Genomic DNA, 21205 nt, shown 5'->3' on the forward strand with positions numbered 1-21205 from the left:
TTTCTTTTTTTTTTTTTGTTTTTTGCTTAACAAAATCATCACACAGAAGAAACATAAAATGTATAAAAAACATTTGGCCAATTTTTAATCCTTTTTTCTTTTTTGTTTGTTTTGGGATTTTACACTAAACATTACTAATGCCTAGGCAAAATAAAAAAAAATACTATAGCTCGGGGCGGGTAGCGGCAATAATAATAATAATACATCGAAAAAAAACATGAAATTTTGTTATTGGAAAATAATCAAATATAAACGCAGAATCGGACAGGCAGATCAGATCAGATGATAAATAGATAATGGGAACGCGCTTTCGTAATCCGATCCAGGATCCAATTATGTCATGGTACCAAAAACAGGATTGTGACGGCAAATGCTGGGACCATATTCCTCATAGGCAGCCTTCGTGTGACAGACTTGATAAAATTCCGGCTGACAAATGATAAATTATTTAAACAATTATTCAAAATATTCTTCAAAAGATTTTTAAAGGTCTATACACACCGTTGAGGCCAACATGCTGCCACCGAACCACACGGCGTATCGCTGCATGGGATGCGTAATCACTTTGACATCAATAGGTTTTGGCTAAAGAAGAAAACAGAAACATGATTAATCAATCTAAACGGTGAGTCATGGTCAAGAAACAAACCTTAATGCGTCCCTCGGACAAATTCTCGCTAATACGTAAACGGGTGTCCACCGAACGCTTAATGTCACGCTGCAAACGTCGTCCGAAATCCTTAAACATTGTGGATCCACCACTTAGTACAATATTATTATACAATGGACGCCTCACATCGATTGGGCAATTTTGTATAACATTATCAACAATTTCCGATAGTGGAATGGTAAAATCGGGATTCGAGAATTCCGGATGAAAGAATATTTCAGGTCCTAAGAATCTTTCATAGCCGACATCAACTTGGAATGATTGTTTTGTGACCGTATTAGCACCAGTATAATTGCGTATCCATCGATTTGGTTCCGCATCGTACTTGGCAAACTCTTTGGCAATATCTGGACAAATATAGCAATGTTTCTCTTTGATCGCTTTGGCAGTTTCCAGACTCTGTTCGGGTGGTATGCCCACTTCACGTTCACGCAATAAACTTTGAATAAACGACGTAATATTGCGTCCGGCAATCGGTATATGCTTAATGCAAGATCCAATCACATAGCCATCGGCCTGTAAGAAGAAGCAGAAATTCAAAAAGAGAAAGAAAATGTTTAAAAGTGTGATAACGATAAGCAAAATAACGAGAAATAACAAAAACAAAACATGTATATAAATAGCAGTATTAACAAATACAATTGGAATGAGGTCAAATCTAAATTAATGTTCCCAATGCTGATGCTGAACATATTTAACTATCATAATCGATGACATTTTGACTGATGATGCATTTCCATACGAATATAGTAATCTAAATTCCAAATACTTTCTTTTCTGAGCAAGTGTTTACTGTACATACTTCAAACGAGTATATATATATAATACTGCTGATAAGATATGCTGGCTGGTGCTGCTTACCACGGGTATAACATGCGTCACTCCATCTCCACTATCCACAACAATGCCTGTTAAAGTGCGCTCCTCAACTCTAGAGGCCCAACTGGCTGCCAGAGCGAGAACAGCCTGTACGGCTATATACAGGCCAGGAACATTGAAAGTCTCAAACATAATTTCAGCCGTATATTCTCGATTCTCTGGCGTATTTAGTGGCGGTTCAGTCAGCAGGAAATAATGATCCTCCGGTTCAGCGCGTAAATACTTAAAGACACACTGCTCCAAGAAGCGTTCCATCAAGTCCCAATCCTCCACAAGGCCATGACGTACGGGATACTTCATAGAATACAAAAAAACAAAACAGAAATTAGCACTCACATGAAGATTACTATTTTGAGTCAAAAAATACCTTACCTTAATCGAATAGCCAGTGGCATCGAAGGCTTCGTCACCAATGAAGAAATCTAAATCTTCAATGCCTTTTGTGATGCGTCGCGTATTGGTGTCACCAACTCGAGCCGATTCCTTAATGGCTATGGCCGAGGGTATAATGAACTGGGGCTCCTTGTTGCCAGCGAATCCCAACTTGGTGTAGCTGTGATGAAAATAACAACAACATTTGGGGGGATTAGGCTTTATTTTCTTTTTCCCCAATTTATTTTCTTTCCGTCTTTCTTTTTGCAACATCTAACACGGGGGCGGGGTCCGTTGAAGGCGGTGTGGGGGGCCAAAAAAAAACTTACCCGGTTCCAACGTCGATTACGCATGCCGGTAGCCTGCCTGCCATAGTCTTTGCTGTTGCTTTATATGATATTGTATTCCAATTTAATTAATTTGTCACTTTAAGCTTATGTTTAACACTAATTCAAATGCGTTTCCCCTTGCTGATAAACACTAAAACTTTAGAAATTTTCAACCACACCTCCGCGATGTGTCACTTTGCTTTTGCTCTTTGTCACACACACACACACTCATACCATATATGCAATTGGGTTCCAGAGTTGCTTTTGGTGTGAAAAGAGCCTCAGAACTAGTTCATAGAACTAGTTGAAATACTGATAAAACTAATAACATTAAATATTAAAAATAATTACATGGAAAGTCTTTGTTGGACCAAATTTAGCCAATATTAATGAATTTTAACTCCAATTGAACCATCAAGCACACATACATAACTAGGATTTGAGAACTATTTAATTTAAACTGTAACTTTTCCACTTTTACTTGTTTTAGATTCATGCATAATATCTCACTTTTTAATGGATTTTTCAGATTATTTTATTTTTTTAGTGGGTTAGCTTAGATATTATTATTATTATTTAAATACAGTGACTTTGAAGAACTACCGAATACTAATTTTTTGCGGCATTCATGGGCGCTGAAAATTTATCGATATATCGATAAAGCTTCGGCAAAGTTCGGCGGTGTGGCGCTGCTTGTTTTTCCACGTTTTTTTCCTTATTGGTTTTGCATGTCTTCTAAAATATTATTCACCTGCAATAATATCTAGTGAACATTTAGAAGCGGTTAGTGGGTGTGTACTCAGTCGTACTGGTGGTCAGAATTGAAGGTGCGTGTGTACTGCGACCGGCGAAACGTGTGTACTGTGCCCAAGACGGTATCAAAGAAGAGAACAACGCGTGTGTGCGAGAGAGAACTAAAACGACTAATAACGACAAATTAAAAAATGGAGGTACAAAAACTTACGGAACTGTTGCGTGCAACGATAGATCCAAATCCTGAGCAAAGGAAGGCTGCCGAGGATCAATTGGCCCAAGTAAGTGCAATACAGATTTTTAGCTAAAATGCATTCTCACCCACACACGCAAGCACGCACACACCTACCTAACCCCCATCTCGCTAGCCCGCCCACAAGCTCAGCTGGAAAGTTGCGGTTTCTGAGGTGGCGCCATCATCTCGTTGACCAAAACCATGTGCTTTTTTTTAATTGTTCGCTTTTAACCTACCTACTACTATCTCTCTCTTTCACTCTCACTCTTTCGCTTTTGGTACAAAATTCATTTGAAGTGGGAATCCACTAGCGAGCGCGGGGGGTAGAAATAAAAATGTTTTGCGGCAACAAGTATCTGGCGGCAGCAACGGGCTAAGACCGAGAAATGACCAGAGAAATAAGAGAGCCAACGATGATACGGTAGCTAGGGAGCGGGATATGGCCACAGTGACTACTTTTACTGTTGCAATTTTTGTGCATGTGTGCGTGCGTGTGTGTGTGTGCACTGTGGCCCTAAATTATTAGAATTATTTAGTTCGCCTTTAATGAAACTTTCTAGTCAAAATCTGTTCGATTTAACCCATTATCTTGTAGCTGATGAGATCACTCGTCAACAATTTTAATTAGCCTAGACCTATGATTAGAATTTCCATTATAAATTTAACCAATTAACCAATTGTTTTTGTGTCACTGTTCTGGCAAAGCATTGACTCAGCTTAGCCACCAGCCACAGCCGCAATCGTTGTCCGCCCTTCCCTTTTTTTTTTGTTCAAATGGTTAATTAACTTTATCAGCATTTATAGAAAATTGTTGTCGTCGTTGCCGTCGTTGTCGGCGTGGTCGATGGGGCTTTTGGGCTATGATTCTGGGATTGTGTTATGAATTTAAATGAATTCTAAACACCTGACCCGACCCAACTCTCACCCGCCTCCTCCCCACCCACCACGTGTTATTTACTTTGCTGTTATTTGAATCTTTTTTGGCTAAAACCCTCCATCCCCCCCACCCACACCCACACCAAAGCATCTCCACTTACAATTTCTCCAGCTGTGTAAACACATAGAAAAATCTATTTAGACTTTTATTTCTCTCTCGGCATAACATCTATCCCACTCTTTCTCTTTCTTTACCTCTCCCACTCTAGATACACAAAATCATTGGATTTGTGCCGACCATATTGCAAATTGTTATGCAGAACACATTGGAGCAGCCGGTACGTCAAGCTGCTGCTGTCTATTTAAAGAATTTGATCAATAGCAGCTGGTCGGATCATGAGGCAAAGCCAGGCGAACCGATACCATTCTCCATACACGAACAGGATCGGGCCATGATACGTGGTTCCATTGTAGATGCTATTGTTCATGCCCCTGAATTAATTAGGTAAGAGGATTCACGCTTCAGATGATTCAATTTACTCACATTCTACCTTTCTTTTGTTTTACCTTTTACCTAGAGTTCAACTCTCTGTGTGCGTTAATCACATAATTAAAGTTGATTTCCCTGGAAGATGGCCACAAGTGGTTGATAATATAAGCATTTATTTGCAAAATCCCGATGTGAATGGCTGGAATGGTGCCTTTGTTACCATGTATCAATTGGTCAAAACCTATGAATACAAACGATCCGAGGAGCGTACCCCATTGAATGAGGCAATGAATTTGCTATTGCCAATGATATATCAGCTGATGCGTTTATTGACCAGCCAGGAGCAGCAAACGGAACAGGCGGTGCTATTGCAAAAACAAATACTCAAAATCTATTATGCATTGACACAATATAGTTTACCCTTGGATTTGATAACCAAAGAGGTATTCTCACAATGGATGGAAGTATGCCGTCAAATAGCCGATCGTCCCGTGCCAGATTGTTCGCATTTGGAGGATGATGAGCGTACCGAATTTCCCCATTGGAAGGTCAAGAAATGGGCTCTACATATTATGGTTCGAATGTTTGAACGGTGAGTGTGGTAGTAATTAATTTTAAGTTCAAACTTATCTTATCTATTTCTATCTATTTTCGTTTCTCTTTTATAGTTATGGCAGTCCTGGAAATGTTGTTAGCGAAAAATATCAAAAATTCGCCGAATGGTATTTACCTACCTTTAGCCACGGTGTCTTGGAGGTACTATTAAAAATTCTAGATCAATATCGCGGTGGGGTCTATGTTTCGCCACGTGTCCTTACTGATGTACTCAATTATTTGAAAAATGCGTAAGTTTCATTCATTGATTTATAATTGGATGAAAAGATCAAAGTGTAAACCATTTACTACTTTCTAGTGTGAGTCACGCGTATACGTGGAAGCTAATTAAACCCCATATGGTTGCTGTCATCCAGGATGTGATATTTCCGGTTATGTCATTCACTGATTCCGATCAAGAGCTATGGGAAAGTGATCCATATGAGTATATACGCTTGAAATTTGATATATTCGAAGATTATGCGACACCGGTGCCGGCGGCACAATCCCTACTCCATTCGGCTTGTAAGAAGCGCAAGGGTATCCTGCCCAAGGCCATGAGTACGATAATGCAAGTGATTACGTCACCCAATGCGGATAATAAACAAAAAGATGGCGCCCTCCATATGATTGGTACATTGGCGGAGCTACTATTGAAAAAGACTCTGTATCGGGATCAAGTTGAATCGATGCTAACCACCTATGTGTTTCCGGAATTCCAAAATCCGGCTGGACATTTAAGGGCACGAGCGTGTTGGGTCCTACACTATTTCTGCGATGTCCAAATCAAGAATCCCGAAGTTCTACGCGAAATTATGCGTTTGACAACCAATGCCCTGCTAACGGACAACGAGTTGCCAGTGAAAGTTGAAGCAGCCATTGGCTTGCAAATGTTCCTATCGTCTCAGGAGAAGGCACCCGAATATGTTGAAGGACAAATTAAAGAAATCACCAAGGAACTATTGACCATTATCAGAGAGACCGAAAATGAGGATTTAACGAATGTTATGCAAAAGATCGTATGCACATTTACCGAACAATTGTTGCCTGTCGCTACAGAAATCTGTCAGCATTTGGCAACGACATTCAGTCAAGTTCTCGAATCTGAGGAGGGTTCTGATGAGAAAGCAATCACAGCCATGGGTCTATTGAATACCATTGAAACCTTATTGAGTGTAATGGAGGAACATCCTAATGTTCTAATCAATTTGCATCCAATTGTCATTAATGTGGTGGGTCATATATTCCAGCATAATATCACAGGTAAGTTTTAAGTCACAAATTGCCCCAAAGATGTTCTTTAATTTTTCTTATTTCTTTTGCAGATTTCTATGAAGAAACATTTTCACTGGTCTATGATTTAACTTCTAAATCCATTTCACCCGAAATGTGGCAAATGTTGGAATTAATCTATCAGGTTTTCAAAAAAGATGGAGTCGATTATTTTATTGATATAATGCCAGCGTTGCATAACTATGTAACAGTCGATACACCAGCGTTTCTTTCTAATCCCAATCGTTTGCTGGCAATTTTGGATATGTGCAAAACCGTAAGGCTATCACTAAGAATTATTATAAAAAACCATTAATTTTTAATATTCCAATTCCAAAAAGATGTTGAATGGCTCGCCTGGTGAAGATCCTGAATGTCATGCCGCCAAAATAATGGAAGTCATAATTTTGCAGTGCAAAGGACAAATTGATTCTGTTATTCATATGTTTGTTGAATTAGCTCTATCCCGCTTGACGCGAGAAGTTCTATCTTCCGAATTGCGCACTATGTGCCTCCAAGTTGTCATTGCTTCACTCTACTATAATCCCCAATTGTTATTATCCATTTTGGATAAGATGTCACAGCAAAACAATGAGCCAATTATATCGCATTTCATTAAACAATGGCTACACGATACGGATTGTTTCTTGGGGTGAGTTGGAATTGTATTGCATTGAAGCTTTTCTCTATAATTTTATGTTCCAATTTCCAGTATTCATGATCGTAAACTGTGTGTTCTGGGCCTGTGTACGCTTATCTCATTGGGTGATGCAAAGCCTCAAGTACTGAGCGAAGTTGCTCCAAAGATTGTGCCCTCGCTGATACTTCTTTTCGATGGTCTAAAACGCGCTTACGAATCCCGAGCACAAGAGGAGGAGGAAGAGGAGAAAGAAGAAGATGGTGATGACTGTGAGGGTGAGAGAGATAAAAAAACCCATAAAAATACTATAGGTTGAGCATTTTTCACATTAATCTATATAAATATTATTATTACAAACTTGCAGAAGCACTATCCAGTGATGAAGATGATATGGATGAAATGGCTCCAAATTATTTAGATAACTTGGCAGAATTCGCCAAAGCGAAGGGTGCCGAAGCTGGATTCGAGATTAAGGCGGAACTGAAAGATGATGATGAGGATTCTAATGATGAGGCTGAAGAGTCTTTGGGTGATCTAAACGAAACTGGTCTTGAGACATTCACAACGCCGATTGACGATGAGGAGAATGACTCTGCCGTTGATGAATATTGGACATTCAAGGAGGTTATAACAGGTAAAAAATCGTCTATACATATTTTTAGGATCATTTGAAATTGACTATTTCCTTCACTTAGCACTTTCCGCCCAAGATCAGGCCTGGTATGCGTTACTCACCTCCAATCTGACAGCAGAGCAGGCTAAGGCTCTGCAGGATGTTGTTGTCACTGCTGATCAGCGTAAAGCTGCCAAGGAATCAAAATTGATTGAAAAACAGGGTGGCTTTGCCTTTCCCCAAACCACTGTGCCCACTTCATTCAAATTTGGCTCTTAACTGAGAACTTTGGCGACAATTTAACACCAATAACAACAACAACAAAAACTAGAACGTACATCGAGACTTGGTTTGATTTTTGACTTGATTAATTGTTTTTTCTCATAATTCTTTCCACACAAACGATAAAACATAAAAAAAAAACACAAAAAAAAAACAATTAAAACTACGAAATGTTAAATGGCTGTTAAGGCATTCTCTGGATTTTCGTACATTATATTGTACAAAAAAACAATACGCAAAGCATGCTGCAAAATATATACATATTATATTTATTTTATAGATATAGAAATATAAAAGAAAAAAAAAACACAAAAAAGAGAAAACGACAAAGTGGCCGGATCAACTTCGGCCGGGTCGAAGTTTGTATACCCTTATGTAAATTCTCGTTTGGACCGATCAGCTAGGGCTTTTTTCTCAATAGAACAATTTTTATTTGGATCTATCGTTCCTATAGAAGCTATGTATATGACAATGCACTAATCCGATCGCATTGTCCGATTATTATTAATTTTTTTTTTTAAATTGAGAGATCAATTTGTATGTACAGTCGGATATTGTCGTCGCCATTAAAACAGTTTTTGAACTTTTTTTATTTAAAATGAATAATGTGCTTTTTGTTGCAAGGGTATTAAGAATACACACATGCACCTGTAGAATTACTTCGTAAAGTCGAAAAAGCTATATACATAGCACTATATATATATATATTCTTAGCATTTCTCTGACTTTGATGCTTTACGGTATTCAAGTCACTTTCTCTTTCACTTGGCATGCAATTTTAAGAACTTAGATAATATACCAAAAACTTATCAATAAGAATATATTTGTATGTATATGATAGATAGACTAGCCCGATCTGGATCGGACGGATCGAAGCTATTTTTCCTTTGATACAAAATTTTATCCTCTCAAAATCTCTTAACACAAAAAACTAGTTAATAAAATTTGATTGATTTTTTTTCTAGGGATACATTCCTTTGAAAAATGTAACAAAATTTATTTGCTAATAGCAAAATAGAGAAGACTAGTTATGGCTAAGAATAAAGCTTCTTGCTGAGCATGGTAGTACTTTCTGAAAGGGTATACAAACGGACAGAGTCACTAAAAGAACACTTTTTTTCGAGCAACTACACTAAAATTGTTACGATAATAACTTTTAAGTTGCAAAGTCCATTTGTAAATCATTGTAAAATGTAAAAAAAAATTCTCATAAAATGAGGCCCAAAGTCCCCTAAAAAACTTCATTATAACTCCTAACCTACCTTTCTCATTTCTCTTCAAGCAGAGAGAATTAGAATTCAACACAGAGCATTTCACTTTATATACACACACATGCACACCATACACACATAAATATATATATATTTATATATATACACACGTATATAGTTGTATTAGATGGAACGATATTTTTGAAAATAAACAAAAAGAAAATAACTTACAAATTTTTAAAGTTTAATAAGTTTGTTTTAAAGACACCTTCATAATATGTGACAAAAAACGTTAGTTTGTTTTTATCTTAAATTATGTTTCAGAATAATTTTGAAACATTAAAAATCTGTTTTCTTAATTCTACAGATTTGGTTGTTAATTGTGTTGCTATGAATGTTTGAATTAAGCGCCAAGAAAGAAATTTCAGTACAACTCTTATATTAGTGATGGCATTATTCACATGCATTGCGAGAAAAGTTAGGGACTATCGTTTACTTTTCGTGTTACCTAACACTATTGCTCATGTGCACATCTCTAATTACTTATCACAGCTGAACGGCGAGGTATCTGTTGTTTTATTTTTGTTTTGCCTAATTTAAATGAAAACTTTAATATTTTAGATGTCATTCTCCAGTAAATTGTTGCAGCAGAGCTGCCGCCTCTGGCAGAGTGTAAATGCCACTTGTCGCTTTCACATGTTGACCCGACCGGCAGTAATTTCCACCCACATCAATAGCAACAACAGTAAAAGCAACCAACTGGCTCCTTCCACAACAGGAGGACTTGGAGGATTATTGTTGCCATTCAACAGCCTTTTACAGCAAGTAGCCGGCTTTAAAGTGAAAGGACGTCTCAAGAGACGTTGCAAAGATTGCTACATAGTTGTGCGACAGGAGCGGGGTTATGTCATCTGCCCAACGCATCCGCGCCACAAGCAAATGTCCATGAAGAAGCGTGATTATAAATCTTGGATATTGACTCATGCCACGCAATCGAAAGAAAGGGGGTTCTAAACATAGAAGGCTTGGCATTTTGTTAAAACTTAATAAAACTTAGAAAGAAGATTAACCGCATTCAATTATTGACATAAATTGCCCCCATCTTTACCAACACTTGATAGCGATTAGAGACAAACGGTTTGCCACCATCACTTCTGAGGTTGTCACTGTTATCTGTCACAATATGTTAACTGTGACTTTTACAGTCTGATTGCCCATCACTATTGTAAACGGCTGGCTTCGACTTTAGTGTAATTTGTTTATCTGTGGATTTCGATTTTCTCAGTCGAGAAGCAAGCGACTGTCAGTTGGGGCCTCGGCTGATAAAAAAAAATGACCGCACACTTTATTAATGTGCTGCGTCAGGCCTTTAAGACATTCGACCGGGCCAACAACAACAGCTTTCAGGCAAATCTCCAGCAGTTGAAGCTTCTGACAGATGAACTTACATACCGCGATTTGGATCTCAAGGAGGACCTGTTTCGCAATGCCGGCAATGTTGGCCGTGCTCCTTGCACATATATGCATATCTTTGAGGATGAACGCTTCTCGATGAGCCTGTTCATTGTGCGTGATAGCAGTTCCATTCCCCTGCATGACCATCCCATGATGTATGGCCTTTTGCGTGTTATTTGGGGTCAATTGCATATTCAAAGCTATTCCCAGCAATTGGAACCTCATGAGCCGTTAACCTATGAGAAGAATCCCTCTGTGGTCAAAGTATCAGCTGAGCCACCCTGCCTAGCCACAGTGGAATCACCCACAGTTTTGCTTACTCCGCGCAAGCGAAACTATCATCACATCACACAATCCGTCACCCCAGGAGGGAATGGAGTGGCAGCGTTTTTTGATATCCTAAGCCCACCCTATGATGCCAATATCCCCTTATATGGGCCACGTCGTTGCCGCTTCTATCGCCCTAAAATATTGGATAGCAATGAGGTGCAATTGCATTGTATACCGTCGCCCCTTAGTTACTATTGTGATATGCTCGATACGCCGGAGACTATTCTGGCCTGTGGTTTCCGTTGTGCTGCCGAAGCGGCAGAAGGAGGAACAGGCAGTGATGGAGGAGGAGGAGGAGGAGGAGGTGGTGGTGGTGGTACAACGGCTCAAGGACAAGGACATGCCTCCAAAATACAGTAATATTTATCATGGAAATCCATTTAAATCTGATATTCTTATTTTTTTTACCCTGTTTAACTTATTTAATCTCTATGCAAAAAAAAAAAACAAATTAGGCGACAATTGCCAAGCATTTTCTGTGTTATTTAAATAAAAAAAAGAAATTTGCCTCTTTTTTTTTATTTAAATGTTCAATTATAAAGATCAATCAATTACTTCCATAGGTTTTCTGCTCCTGTTTCTGTCAGTATGAGTAGAATTTGTACTTAAGATAGAAAAATATCAAGAAATTTTAATTATTTTCAAAGACTGTTCATTATATTGCACAAAATTCAAGGTGGGCTTGTCGATTTGTGCGCTTATAACTAATTTACGAATCAAAATTTGAGTTGAAATATCTAGTTTAAGGTATTATTTTTGTACAATTTATGTTCTGCAAAACATAAAATTGAATTGTTCATCTTTTCGCAATATTTTTTAACTAATCACATTAGTCGTTATCTTCGTTTTGATAAATACTTTGGTTTCTTCTTTTAAATTGTTTGGGACTTCCAAGCACAGCAGGTGCCGCCTCATCCTTTGGCTTATCCACCACGGACACATCCTGAACATCTTCATCTTTATCTGGTTCATCGGGCAAATCTATGACATTCTTATCGACATTTGCTGTCTCTGTGTCCTTTTCATTATTGTCGCCTGCTGTGGGAGCTGGCAAATTTAAATTCAATTTCCTTTTCGATGGTGTAACTATTGAATCGCTTTTAGTTTCTTCTAGTTCTTCATTCATCGATTGCTCTTGGTTTTCTTCTTCCTTTTCGAATGCCATCATGGATGGCAATTGCTTACCGTTGGCCAGAAGTGCCAAGCAAAGAGGATCATCTATTCCCAAAAGGGCACAAAATTCATTACATTGAGGATTCAGCTGAGGTGTAGGTTGTTCTATATACATGTGTTTATAATTCGATTGTTCCAATGGATCGTATGCCTTGGAAGTCATTTGGAAATTCTCAGGTATTCTCAGACTGCTGAATTTCTCATGGATTATGGCCAATTCTTCTGGAGTGGGTGTAAAATTAAAACGTTCTGTAAGCTCTCCAGCCTTCTTACCAGGCAAATAGTAATAATTTTCCTTGACTGAAATCAAATGATTCGTGGTAAGGAGTATAGACAACCATTCTGGATCATATTCTAAATGGGGTTTGCCCTCTATAGGGTTGCTTGGTAGATCAAGAACTTGAAGAAAACCCCGTCGAGGCAGGCATTTGTCCAAAGCTAAGAATTTTGTTGTGGTGACAGGCGATTTGGGAGTAGAAGGCATATCTCTGACATCGTCATCATCACCATCACTATCGCTACTGCTTGATGAGGAGCAGGAGGTTGGTTTAGGCTGATGCGGCACCAAAGCGGCAAATTTACAATGTAAGTGGGCCGCAAACCAATATTCCGGCCTTACTGCCTTCAGCAATTCTTCAAGCGGCACACTACCAAGTTTGCCAGTTTCCATATCGTCTGCAAAGAAGGGTTTTCTTTTCAAGAGATGCTCTTTGTTGCCGTATTCGTAAATGCCGGTGGGCCAATCATGTGACATGAAAATATCCACCTTTCCCGACAACTGTTTCAGTCGAAAAACCTCTAACTGACGCACATGATAGACACTCCGACAAGTGCTTTCCGTATAAGGTGGAAATTCATGGTGACCCCTTAGAAAATCGTGGCCTTTGTAAATGCCACTGATGCCAGCTATGCGAAGGCCATTAACTTGCACCACCCCAGCATATCCAAGATAGTAGATATTGGGTGCTACCCATCCACCATAAGGTAATTCTTGCAGGTAATTGGATGCTTCGTGGTTACCGCCAATAAAAATGGTCAGCACAGGAGCCACTAGTTCCCCGCTATAGTATCTGCAGAAAGACAGAGTGAGAGAGAGAAAGATGTCGCAGTGAGTGAGATATAATACGAAACTGTGTTGTCAGCATTGCTCACTTGTAAAACGTGCAAATGTCCAGATACTTCTTAGGCACTGCCATAGTTTGTAAGTCCTTCAGATTCCTGGTGGATTGAAAGTCGCCGCAGCATAGAAGTAAATCAATTTTAATCTTCTGCTCATTCTCAATGCCCTCTATGGTGTTATAGATACGTTCCAATTCGCCATGGGCACATCCTTCTATGGCAATTTTCATGATTCTTTGCTAATTATTTAATATTTGTTTTGTAAACAAAAAAGTAAGCCCGGCATAACAAAGTGTGGGAAAACACGCAGCACGCTAGAGACGATCTTTTTGTTGTTGAAATACTTGGCGCCACTGTGCACGGTTGCAAGTATGTTATCGACTACTAATAAGTCACTGTGCGTGGACAATAATAATTTATCGATAAGCACTTAGCCTTTTGTACCATCTCTATCCGGCGTCATCTTTTGCAAATTTTAACGCCAATTCTTCTTTGATTTGATTTGTGTGAATAATTAGTTACTCGATTGTTCGAAAGGCAAATTAGTCACGAAATGGCTGCATCTATTGATGGCATATTGCCTAAGACTTTGCAAGAACTAGTTAAGTCATCAAAAGTTCTTGTCGTGGGTGCCGGTGGCATCGGCTGCGAGGTGCTGAAAAATCTCGTCCTTAGCGGTTTTCTCGATATTGAAATTGTGAGTATTAAATGGACATTTGACTCTTTTTTTCAAAGAACTTGTTTACAATATGCCATGTACGTCTATTGCACAGATTGATCTCGACACAATTGACTTGAGCAATTTAAATCGACAATTCCTATTCCATCGGGAACATGTGGGCAAATCCAAGGCGAATGTAGCCCGTGAAAGTGCTCTAAGCTTTAATCCGGATTCCAAAATAATTGCCCATCATGATAGTGTAACATCGTAAGTATAAATTAAATTTGTTGAAGCAGATCGCGTTTACCTTTAACAGTAGATAGAAAACAATTGAGCCAACCGGATAATTGACTGATTCTTTTCAGCGCTAAATATGGTGTGAATTTCTTTAAGAAATTTAATGTAGTTTTGAGCGCCTTGGATAATCGTGCTGCTCGCAATCATGTTAATCGCATGTGTCTCAATGCTGATGTACCACTAATTGAAAGTGGAACCTCTGGATATAATGGTCAAGTTGAGATTATTAAGCGCGGGCTAACGCAATGCTATGAGTGTACACCAAAGGAAAAGCAACGCAGTTTTCCAGGATGCACAATAAGGAATACACCATCGGAACCCATTCATTGTATTGTATGGGCTAAGCATTTGTTTAAGTATGTTGCAAAATCAGACATAACCTTAAAATCACAACTAATAACTTCTATCTTTCATTTTTCCTATAGTCAACTTTTTGGAGAATCGCTGGAAGATGAGGATATATCACCGGATTCAGCCGATCCAGAAGCCCAGGATAAAAAAGATGATGCTAAGGAAGATGAAGTTAATGCAATTGAAGCTAATGAAAATGAAGCTAATGAAAATGAAGCTAATGAAAATGAAGCTAATAAAAATGAAGCTAATGCAAAGAAAGCTAATGAAAACGAAGCTACTGGAAAAGAAACTAATGAAAATGAAGCTAATGAAAAAGAAGCAACTGAAGGTGATGCTAACGAAAAAGAAGCAAATGAAAAAGAAGCAACTGAAGGTGAAGCTAAAGAGCAAAAGAAAGAAGATAAGCAGGATGATGGCAACATTGTACGGATTAACACCCGTCAATGGGCCAAAGATTGTGAATATGATCCAACTAAGTTGTTTAACAAATTCTTTAATGAGGATATCAATTACTTGCTTCGCATGTCGAATCTGTGGGAATCTCGTAAGGCTCCAACTCCAATTGAATGGTCATCGCTACAGCCAGTCGAGGGCGAAGTATCTGAATACGGGAAACAGCATCATAGAATTTGGTCCATAGGAGAATGCTCTCAAATTTTTGCAAATACTCTGAAAGACCTAAGTTCGGCATTTCTCAATTTAGAAGGAGATGATACTTTGGTCTGGGATAAAGATGATCAACCGGCAATGGACTTTGTTTCAGCCTGCGCTAATATACGTTCGCACATCTTTGATATAGAGAAAAAATCTCGTTTTGAGATTAAATCTATGGCTGGAAATATAATCCCAGCCATAGCTACTACAAACGCAATTACTGCTGGGTTGTCGGTGATGAGAGCATTTAATGTCCTTCAAAGCAAGTGGAAACAATGCAATTCAGTGTATGCTCGTCTACGCACAAATGGTCGTAATCAGTTCCTGGTACCGGATACCTTTTTCCCGCCACCCAATCCTAATTGTTATGTGTGTGCCAGTGATCCGGCCATCATTCTCAAAGTTGATACGAAACGTATTACCATTAAGGATCTTCGTGATGAAATATTAATTAAAACACTAAACATGGTGGATCCGGATGTTACTGTCGATCGAACCGGTTCCATTTTGCTTTCCTCGGAGGAGGGCGAGACCACGGAAAATGAGGGAAAACTTTTGAGCGAAATGAACGTTGTTGATGGCGTGATATTGGAATGCGATGATTTCCATCAGAATTACAAACTGAGAATTATCATAAATCACTTTGATGCAGACCGAGAGGATAATCTATTCGAAGTTGTAGCCGATAAAAGCCAATTGCAACCAAAGGATGAAATTAAAGAAGCCGAGGACAAGCCAGTGGAGGAGAAGCGATCTCGCAAGCGTTCTGCCAATGGTAATGATAGCCCAGACGATGGACCCTCCACTTCAAAACGATCACGCCCCGATCCTGAGGAGGACGATTGCATGGTCATTGAAGACGACGATGATGATGTGGTTATCACATCGCCTCCCGATAATGATAGCGATCCAAGTCCTCCTTCTCCTAAGAAGCCAGAAACAGGCTGTAAGCGCAAAGCCAGCACGGATATAACAGAAATTTTGGACTCATCTGATGAGGATGATGACGACAACACCCAACCCAAAAAGACCAAGCTGGATGATACTCCTTCGGATGTCATAAATATCGATTAAACATTTACATTCTCAAAATAATGGAAACATGTATTTAAAACATTAAATAAAACAAATCGATTTTTCTTTTGAACTGTATTAACTTTTAAATATCAATTTATGAAGTAAATTGTTTGCGACTTTCATTAATTAAATATTTACATGATAGAAGAAAATGTTGAATTCGAGTCGAAAAAAAACATAAATCCAATTAGTTTTAAAAAATTTGAATATTATGCTCCCACTATTCTGTGGCCATTAACAGTGTCATCACTGCTACACAGCTGTTATGTACAATCCAGAGGGTCGGGACTAAGTTCGGCCGCGCCGAAGTTTGTATACCCTTGCATGTTGTTTTGTTACTCTTCCCTTACCTATAGTCCCTAACCTATACACAAATTGAAAAAATCTTTTGTGTATGTATATGACAGCTATACAATAAAGATATCAGATTTTGAACAAATTTGGCACAGTCATTAATAGATATATGTATATCGAGTTGTTAAATATTTACATTAAACACTTTTAACCAAAATGAATATACCCTGTTTTGCAAGGGTATAAAAATAGGGGTTCAACAAGCACCATACGATAAAAGTGAATAGTGGGCACTGCAAAAACAATCAAAAAGGCAAATAGAGAAAAATTCTCGGGGAGAACGGAACAGAACAGAAACAGAAACCCGAGAGTTAACAAACTCAAAACAAACTTAATAAATATAAATTAAAATCAATATTCAATTTGAATCGATTTCGGTTAAAGCGAGATTCGGTTACAAATAATGACCGAAGTGCGACGCAGAAGGATAGAGGATGAAGCAGCGCTCCATGCTGGTGAAGCAGCGCTCTCCGGAGGTGAAGTTTCTACTGGAGCTGGAGAGAAACGCAATTCATCGGCGGCTGATTCCTCTGATCATGTAAGTCAACGTTTTTTTTTTTTATGTTTTAGAGAGACACAAAGGCAATTGACTTAAATGTGGAGCAGGCCAAATTCCTTTCCAATTCCATTTGCATAATTCAGTGGAGCGCAAAAAAAAAATCAAAAAAAAAAAAAAAGAAACCAAGAAAAACGAGAAAAAAAACAAAACACAAATTATTTGTATGTATTCCAATTCTCGTGTGCGCGTGTATGTGTGTGTGTGAGTGTGTTATTGTTATTTTCTGACGCACAAGCAGGTGGGTGAAAGAGCGAGAGCGAGCATAAAGAGAGGCTAGAGAAAATCCAATAACAACAGAGATGCACAAACCAACCCCCACCCTCAAACCACCCACAGTGCTGTAATGTAGCGCCATTATGCCCAACATACAAAATCCAATTAAGTCCACTTACATTACGGAAGCCGAATGGCTTTCCTATCTACCTCTCTCCTCTCCCCTCCCCCCATTCTTATTATTAATCTCAAATCATCTCTCCTTCCTTATGCCATTCATCCTTCATTCATTCCTTGGGCCGATCTGTTCCGGATGGTCTTGCCATCTCTTTTTCCCCCGCGCCATCGCCTTATCAGAACTCGACTCACAATTTTGGCAATAAACACGCCACCAGAGAAAAAAAATTGCTTGTAATTTTCAATATACCGGCTACTATGTACCCTATAGTTATTTCAGCTATAAGCTGTAAAAATATTCCTTACAAATATTGATTGTTTTTTTTCATTATAAATGACCTCAGCATATGTCATCAATATTTATAAACTTTTTAATGGCCATACCTGTGATAGACACAGATTTAAACATACTCGAATGTACTCTATAGAAAACTAAAGGGTAATCATCTATGAACAAAAAAAAACCTAATAACAAACACAGAAAAATGATAAAAAGTCGCGCAAAATTTATTCGGCGGCGGGGAGAATTTTTTGGATAAAAATGTTCATTTTGATTGTATTTGCTGTTGTTGTTGTTGTTGTACTATACATTTGCTTTTACGTATCTTTAGGAGCTGACTGATTATAAAGTAACTGTATATATGTATGTATGTATGTATGTGCAATATTTTGTTGTCCATTGTCAATGGACTTTGAATTTAAACCCTAATTGCGAATAGAAACAATTTTTTGAAAAACAAAAAACCATACCCAACACTTTTTAAATAATAAAGCAAAGAGAAGTTGTTCAAAATTTGATCATTAATGTTGGTCAGGAATATCAATATACATTACATATATACAAATACAGTAATACAAGTGTCTGATAAGAGGAAAAGAATTATGTACATGTATAAACATTGTCTAGGGTAATTTTTGTTTGCAATATATATTTAATTCCATATTATTCTAGGTCGATTCGGAGGAAGAAAAAATTCCTGAAGAGAAATTTGTTGAAGAGTTGGCCAAAAATTTGCCACAAGGTACAGATAAGACGCCAGAGTTATTGGATTCAGCTTTAAAGGATCTACCAGATCGGTATGTACATATGTGTGTGTGTAAAAATAGAAACAAAATGCGCTAAATGAAATGAAATTCCAAAAATATTTCATCATCATCATCCGACACAGCAGACAGCTGTGCACAAAACGGATACTATTTACATTTGTACATACATTTCATTTCATATATATATATATATGTATATATTTATGTATATTCACTTTGGCATATTATTTGTTTTCATTTTGGCAGATGGAAAAATTGGGTCATTCGTGGCATATTTACATGGATTATGATTTGTGGATTTGCCCTAATCATCTATGGTGGACCATTGGCCTTGATGGTTACGGTGAGTTCTTCTTAATGATTCACTTAATCACTGAGAGAGACAATCCCCTAAATATAAAGCTTTGAATCCATTTCAGACTTTGCTTGTGCAGGTGAAATGCTTTCAGGAGATTATCTCAATTGGTTATCAAGTGTATCGCATACACGGTCTACCTTGGTTCCGTAGTCTCTCATGGTATTTCCTCTTGACTTCAAATTATTTCTTCTATGGCGAGAATCTTGTTGATTATTTTGGTGTAGTAATCAATCGATTGGTGAGTAGAATCATAGAAAGATTGGATTGGGTTGTCAACTAAATTACAAATTCTTTCTCTTTCTTTAGGAGTATCTAAAATTCTTAGTTACCTATCATCGCTTCCTATCGTTTGCTCTCTATATAATTGGCTTTGTATGGTTTGTCCTGTCGCTGGTCAAGAAATATTATATTAAACAGTTTAGTCTATTTGCCTGGACTCATGTCTCATTGCTGATTGTTGTTACACAATCGTATTTGATTATACAAAACATATTCGAAGGCCTTATATGGTTCATAGTGCCGGTATCGATGATTGTTTGCAATGATGTCATGGCCTATGTATTTGGCTTCTTCTTTGGTCGCACACCGCTCATTAAGCTGAGTCCCAAGAAAACCTGGGAGGGTTTCATTGGTGGTGGCTTCGCTACCGTGTTATTCGGTATACTGTTCTCATATGTCTTGTGCAACTATCAATATTTCATTTGCCCCATACAATACTCGGAGGAATTGGCGCGCATGACCATGTCTTGTGTCCCAAGTTACTTATTTACTCCACAGGAATATAGCTTAAAATTGGTAAGTGTCACAAACAGCATAATGGATTATTAATAATTGTTTTAATGTTGTTTCTTTTTGTTTCTCCAAAACAGTTCGGCTTGGGCAAGACCTTGAATATTTATCCCTTTATATGGCATTCTATTTCGTTAAGTTTGTTTAGCTCAATAATTGGACCATTTGGTGGTTTCTTTGCTTCCGGTTTTAAGCGAGCTTTCAAGATTAAGGTAAGCGAGCAATAATGCTCATCAATCATTTTTCGATTGGGTAAATTAATGAATTTTTGATTTTGTTGCAGGACTTTGGTGATATGATTCCCGGCCATGGCGGTATTATGGATCGTTTCGATTGCCAATTTTTAATGGCAACATTTGTTAACGTTTACATTTCCAGTTTCATAAGAACCCCATCGCCGGCCAAGCTCTTGACCCAGATATATAATCTAAAACCAGAGCAGCAATACCAAATTTATCAATCCCTTAAGGATTCTCTAAGCGAAGTGCTGACCTAAACTACAAATACTTGAAAACTAAACAAATATTAGTTTCCCACACATTTAAAAACATTAACTAAAAGAAAATTGTTTGCTTTTAATCAGCAAAAAAGAAAAAGAAAACAAACAAAAGTTTTTAGTTTTATCGAGCCAAGAGGAGGCGGCAGTTAAATATTATGATTTTTTTTTTTGTCATAGCTTTTAGTTTAGACACTTTTGTTATTAATTTTTATGATTATTTTAAGTGCAATCCAAAATTTGTTTATTGAGCGATTCCATTAATCTAATATCTAGGGTCTAAAGCAAACGAAACAAACCAGAAAACAAAACAAAAAAAAAAATCAATTAAAAATGAATTTAATTATAATAATTATATATATATATATGTGTGTGCGTGAGATGTTGTTAGTGAATTTATATAAAAACTTAACTACTATAAATGTAGGAGACAAAGAAGATGTGTAGATGAAAGTGATTAGAATACAACAATTGAAAATTCTAATTGCTAATTTTAGTCAATGACCGAAGCATTTTAAGTTTCTAATCAAACAAACCAATAAGAACAACACCAACAACAATAACAAAATACGTAAACAAAAAATGAGTTAAGTTTATTGAAAAAGAATGAAAAGACTTTTTGTTTTTATTATATTATTTCGCTTATTTTTGTGCAATACAAGAAATGAAACAAAAATGAATATATATAATGATATATATAAATCCTTTTTTTTATTTGTATTCATTATTTTCTTCAATATGTTCCTTTCGACTTAGAAATATACACACATAGTGTTAGATTGAGTCATCAAATATGTTTTACGAATTAAGTGTACAAAGATTTCCCATTTGAACGAAAAAAAGTAAACTAAACTATAAAAAAAAAATGAAAAGTAA

General features: G+C 37.5%; 7 protein-coding genes across 7 annotated transcripts; 5 read left to right on the plus strand and 2 right to left on the minus strand.

Moving 5' to 3' along the window:
• Nucleotides 1–205: 205 nt before the first annotated feature.
• LOC6643152 (actin-related protein 3) lies at nt 206–2480 on the minus strand. Its single transcript, XM_002065684.4, has 6 exons — nt 2251–2480; nt 1922–2102; nt 1532–1843; nt 650–1186; nt 502–585; nt 206–429 (listed from the first exon to the last, which is right to left on the minus strand). Exons 1-6 carry the CDS (start codon nt 2292–2294, stop codon nt 334–336), a joined length of 1254 nt encoding a protein of 417 aa, XP_002065720.1. The 5' UTR covers nt 2295–2480; the 3' UTR covers nt 206–333.
• Nucleotides 2481–2911: 431 nt separating this feature from the next.
• On the plus strand, nt 2912–8260 carry LOC6643153 (importin-7). Its single transcript, XM_002065685.4, has 10 exons — nt 2912–3284; nt 4384–4619; nt 4693–5196; nt 5273–5449; nt 5518–6461; nt 6524–6747; nt 6812–7122; nt 7183–7385; nt 7475–7744; nt 7806–8260. The coding sequence occupies exons 1-10, from the start codon at nt 3195–3197 to the stop codon at nt 8000–8002; spliced, it is 3156 nt and encodes a 1051-aa protein (XP_002065721.1). The 5' UTR covers nt 2912–3194; the 3' UTR covers nt 8003–8260.
• A 1471-nt stretch (nt 8261–9731) lies between these two features.
• LOC6643154 (39S ribosomal protein L36, mitochondrial) lies at nt 9732–10279 on the plus strand. Its single transcript, XM_002065686.4, has 2 exons — nt 9732–9780; nt 9838–10279. Exon 2 carries the CDS (start codon nt 9838–9840, stop codon nt 10228–10230), a length of 393 nt encoding a protein of 130 aa, XP_002065722.1. The 5' UTR covers nt 9732–9780; the 3' UTR covers nt 10231–10279.
• Nucleotides 10280–10424: 145 nt separating this feature from the next.
• On the plus strand, nt 10425–11528 carry LOC6643155 (2-aminoethanethiol dioxygenase). Its single transcript, XM_002065687.4, has one exon. The coding sequence runs from the start codon at nt 10549–10551 to the stop codon at nt 11359–11361; it is 813 nt and encodes a 270-aa protein (XP_002065723.1). The 5' UTR covers nt 10425–10548; the 3' UTR covers nt 11362–11528.
• LOC6643156 (lariat debranching enzyme) lies at nt 11505–13631 on the minus strand. The gene is made up of 2 exons (XM_002065688.3): nt 13327–13631; nt 11505–13244 (listed from the first exon to the last, which is right to left on the minus strand). Exons 1-2 carry the CDS (start codon nt 13521–13523, stop codon nt 11831–11833), a joined length of 1611 nt encoding a protein of 536 aa, XP_002065724.1. The 5' UTR covers nt 13524–13631; the 3' UTR covers nt 11505–11830.
• Nucleotides 13632–13718: 87 nt separating this feature from the next.
• On the plus strand, nt 13719–16406 carry LOC6643157 (SUMO-activating enzyme subunit 2-B). Its single transcript, XM_023176106.2, has 4 exons — nt 13719–13990; nt 14067–14221; nt 14320–14607; nt 14677–16406. Exons 1-4 carry the CDS (start codon nt 13847–13849, stop codon nt 16331–16333), a joined length of 2244 nt encoding a protein of 747 aa, XP_023031874.1. The 5' UTR covers nt 13719–13846; the 3' UTR covers nt 16334–16406.
• A 526-nt stretch (nt 16407–16932) lies between these two features.
• On the plus strand, nt 16933–20387 carry LOC6643076 (phosphatidate cytidylyltransferase, photoreceptor-specific). Its single transcript, XM_002065690.4, has 7 exons — nt 16933–17228; nt 18592–18716; nt 18933–19029; nt 19106–19282; nt 19351–19839; nt 19914–20045; nt 20117–20387. The coding sequence occupies exons 1-7, from the start codon at nt 17094–17096 to the stop codon at nt 20327–20329; spliced, it is 1368 nt and encodes a 455-aa protein (XP_002065726.1). The 5' UTR covers nt 16933–17093; the 3' UTR covers nt 20330–20387.
• The last annotated feature ends 818 nt before the right edge of the window (nt 20388–21205 follow it).

Source organism: Drosophila willistoni (genome assembly GCF_018902025.1).
Source record: "Drosophila willistoni isolate 14030-0811.24 chromosome XR unlocalized genomic scaffold, UCI_dwil_1.1 Seg41, whole genome shotgun sequence".
Lineage (NCBI taxonomy): Eukaryota > Metazoa > Arthropoda > Insecta > Diptera > Drosophilidae > Drosophila > Drosophila willistoni.

Excerpts from the sequence above, each read along its gene's own strand:
- LOC6643157 (XM_023176106.2), top strand. The coding sequence starts at position 13,847 with ATGGCTGCATCTATTGATGGCATATTGCCTAAGACTTTGCAAGAACTA. Across the intron at positions 13,991-14,066 it reads GTTTTCTCGATATTGAAATT|ATTGATCTCGACACAATTGA; the intron begins GTGAGTATTAAA and ends TCTATTGCACAG. Across the intron at positions 14,222-14,319 it reads CATCATGATAGTGTAACATC|CGCTAAATATGGTGTGAATT; the intron begins GTAAGTATAAAT and ends GATTCTTTTCAG.
- LOC6643154 (XM_002065686.4), top strand. The coding sequence starts at position 9,838 with ATGTCATTCTCCAGTAAATTGTTGCAGCAGAGCTGCCGCCTCTGGCAG.
- LOC6643076 (XM_002065690.4), top strand. The coding sequence starts at position 17,094 with ATGACCGAAGTGCGACGCAGAAGGATAGAGGATGAAGCAGCGCTCCAT. Across the intron at positions 19,283-19,350 it reads GTGTAGTAATCAATCGATTG|GAGTATCTAAAATTCTTAGT; the intron begins GTGAGTAGAATC and ends CTCTTTCTTTAG. Across the intron at positions 20,046-20,116 it reads AGCGAGCTTTCAAGATTAAG|GACTTTGGTGATATGATTCC; the intron begins GTAAGCGAGCAA and ends ATTTTGTTGCAG.
- LOC6643152 (XM_002065684.4), bottom strand. The coding sequence starts at position 2,294 with ATGGCAGGCAGGCTACCGGCATGCGTAATCGACGTTGGAACCGG. Across the intron at positions 586-649 it reads TGTCCGAGGGACGCATTAAG|CCAAAACCTATTGATGTCAA; the intron begins GTTTGTTTCTTG and ends TTTCTTCTTTAG. Across the intron at positions 430-501 it reads GCAGCATGTTGGCCTCAACG|CCGGAATTTTATCAAGTCTG; the intron begins GTGTGTATAGAC and ends ATCATTTGTCAG.
- LOC6643153 (XM_002065685.4), top strand. The coding sequence starts at position 3,195 with ATGGAGGTACAAAAACTTACGGAACTGTTGCGTGCAACGATAGATCCA. Across the intron at positions 3,285-4,383 it reads CCGAGGATCAATTGGCCCAA|ATACACAAAATCATTGGATT; the intron begins GTAAGTGCAATA and ends CTCCCACTCTAG. Across the intron at positions 4,620-4,692 it reads CATGCCCCTGAATTAATTAG|AGTTCAACTCTCTGTGTGCG; the intron begins GTAAGAGGATTC and ends CCTTTTACCTAG.
- LOC6643155 (XM_002065687.4), top strand. The coding sequence starts at position 10,549 with ATGACCGCACACTTTATTAATGTGCTGCGTCAGGCCTTTAAGACATTC.
- LOC6643156 (XM_002065688.3), bottom strand. The coding sequence starts at position 13,523 with ATGAAAATTGCCATAGAAGGATGTGCCCATGGCGAATTGGAACGTATC. Across the intron at positions 13,245-13,326 it reads GACATTTGCACGTTTTACAA|ATACTATAGCGGGGAACTAG; the intron begins GTGAGCAATGCT and ends GTCTTTCTGCAG.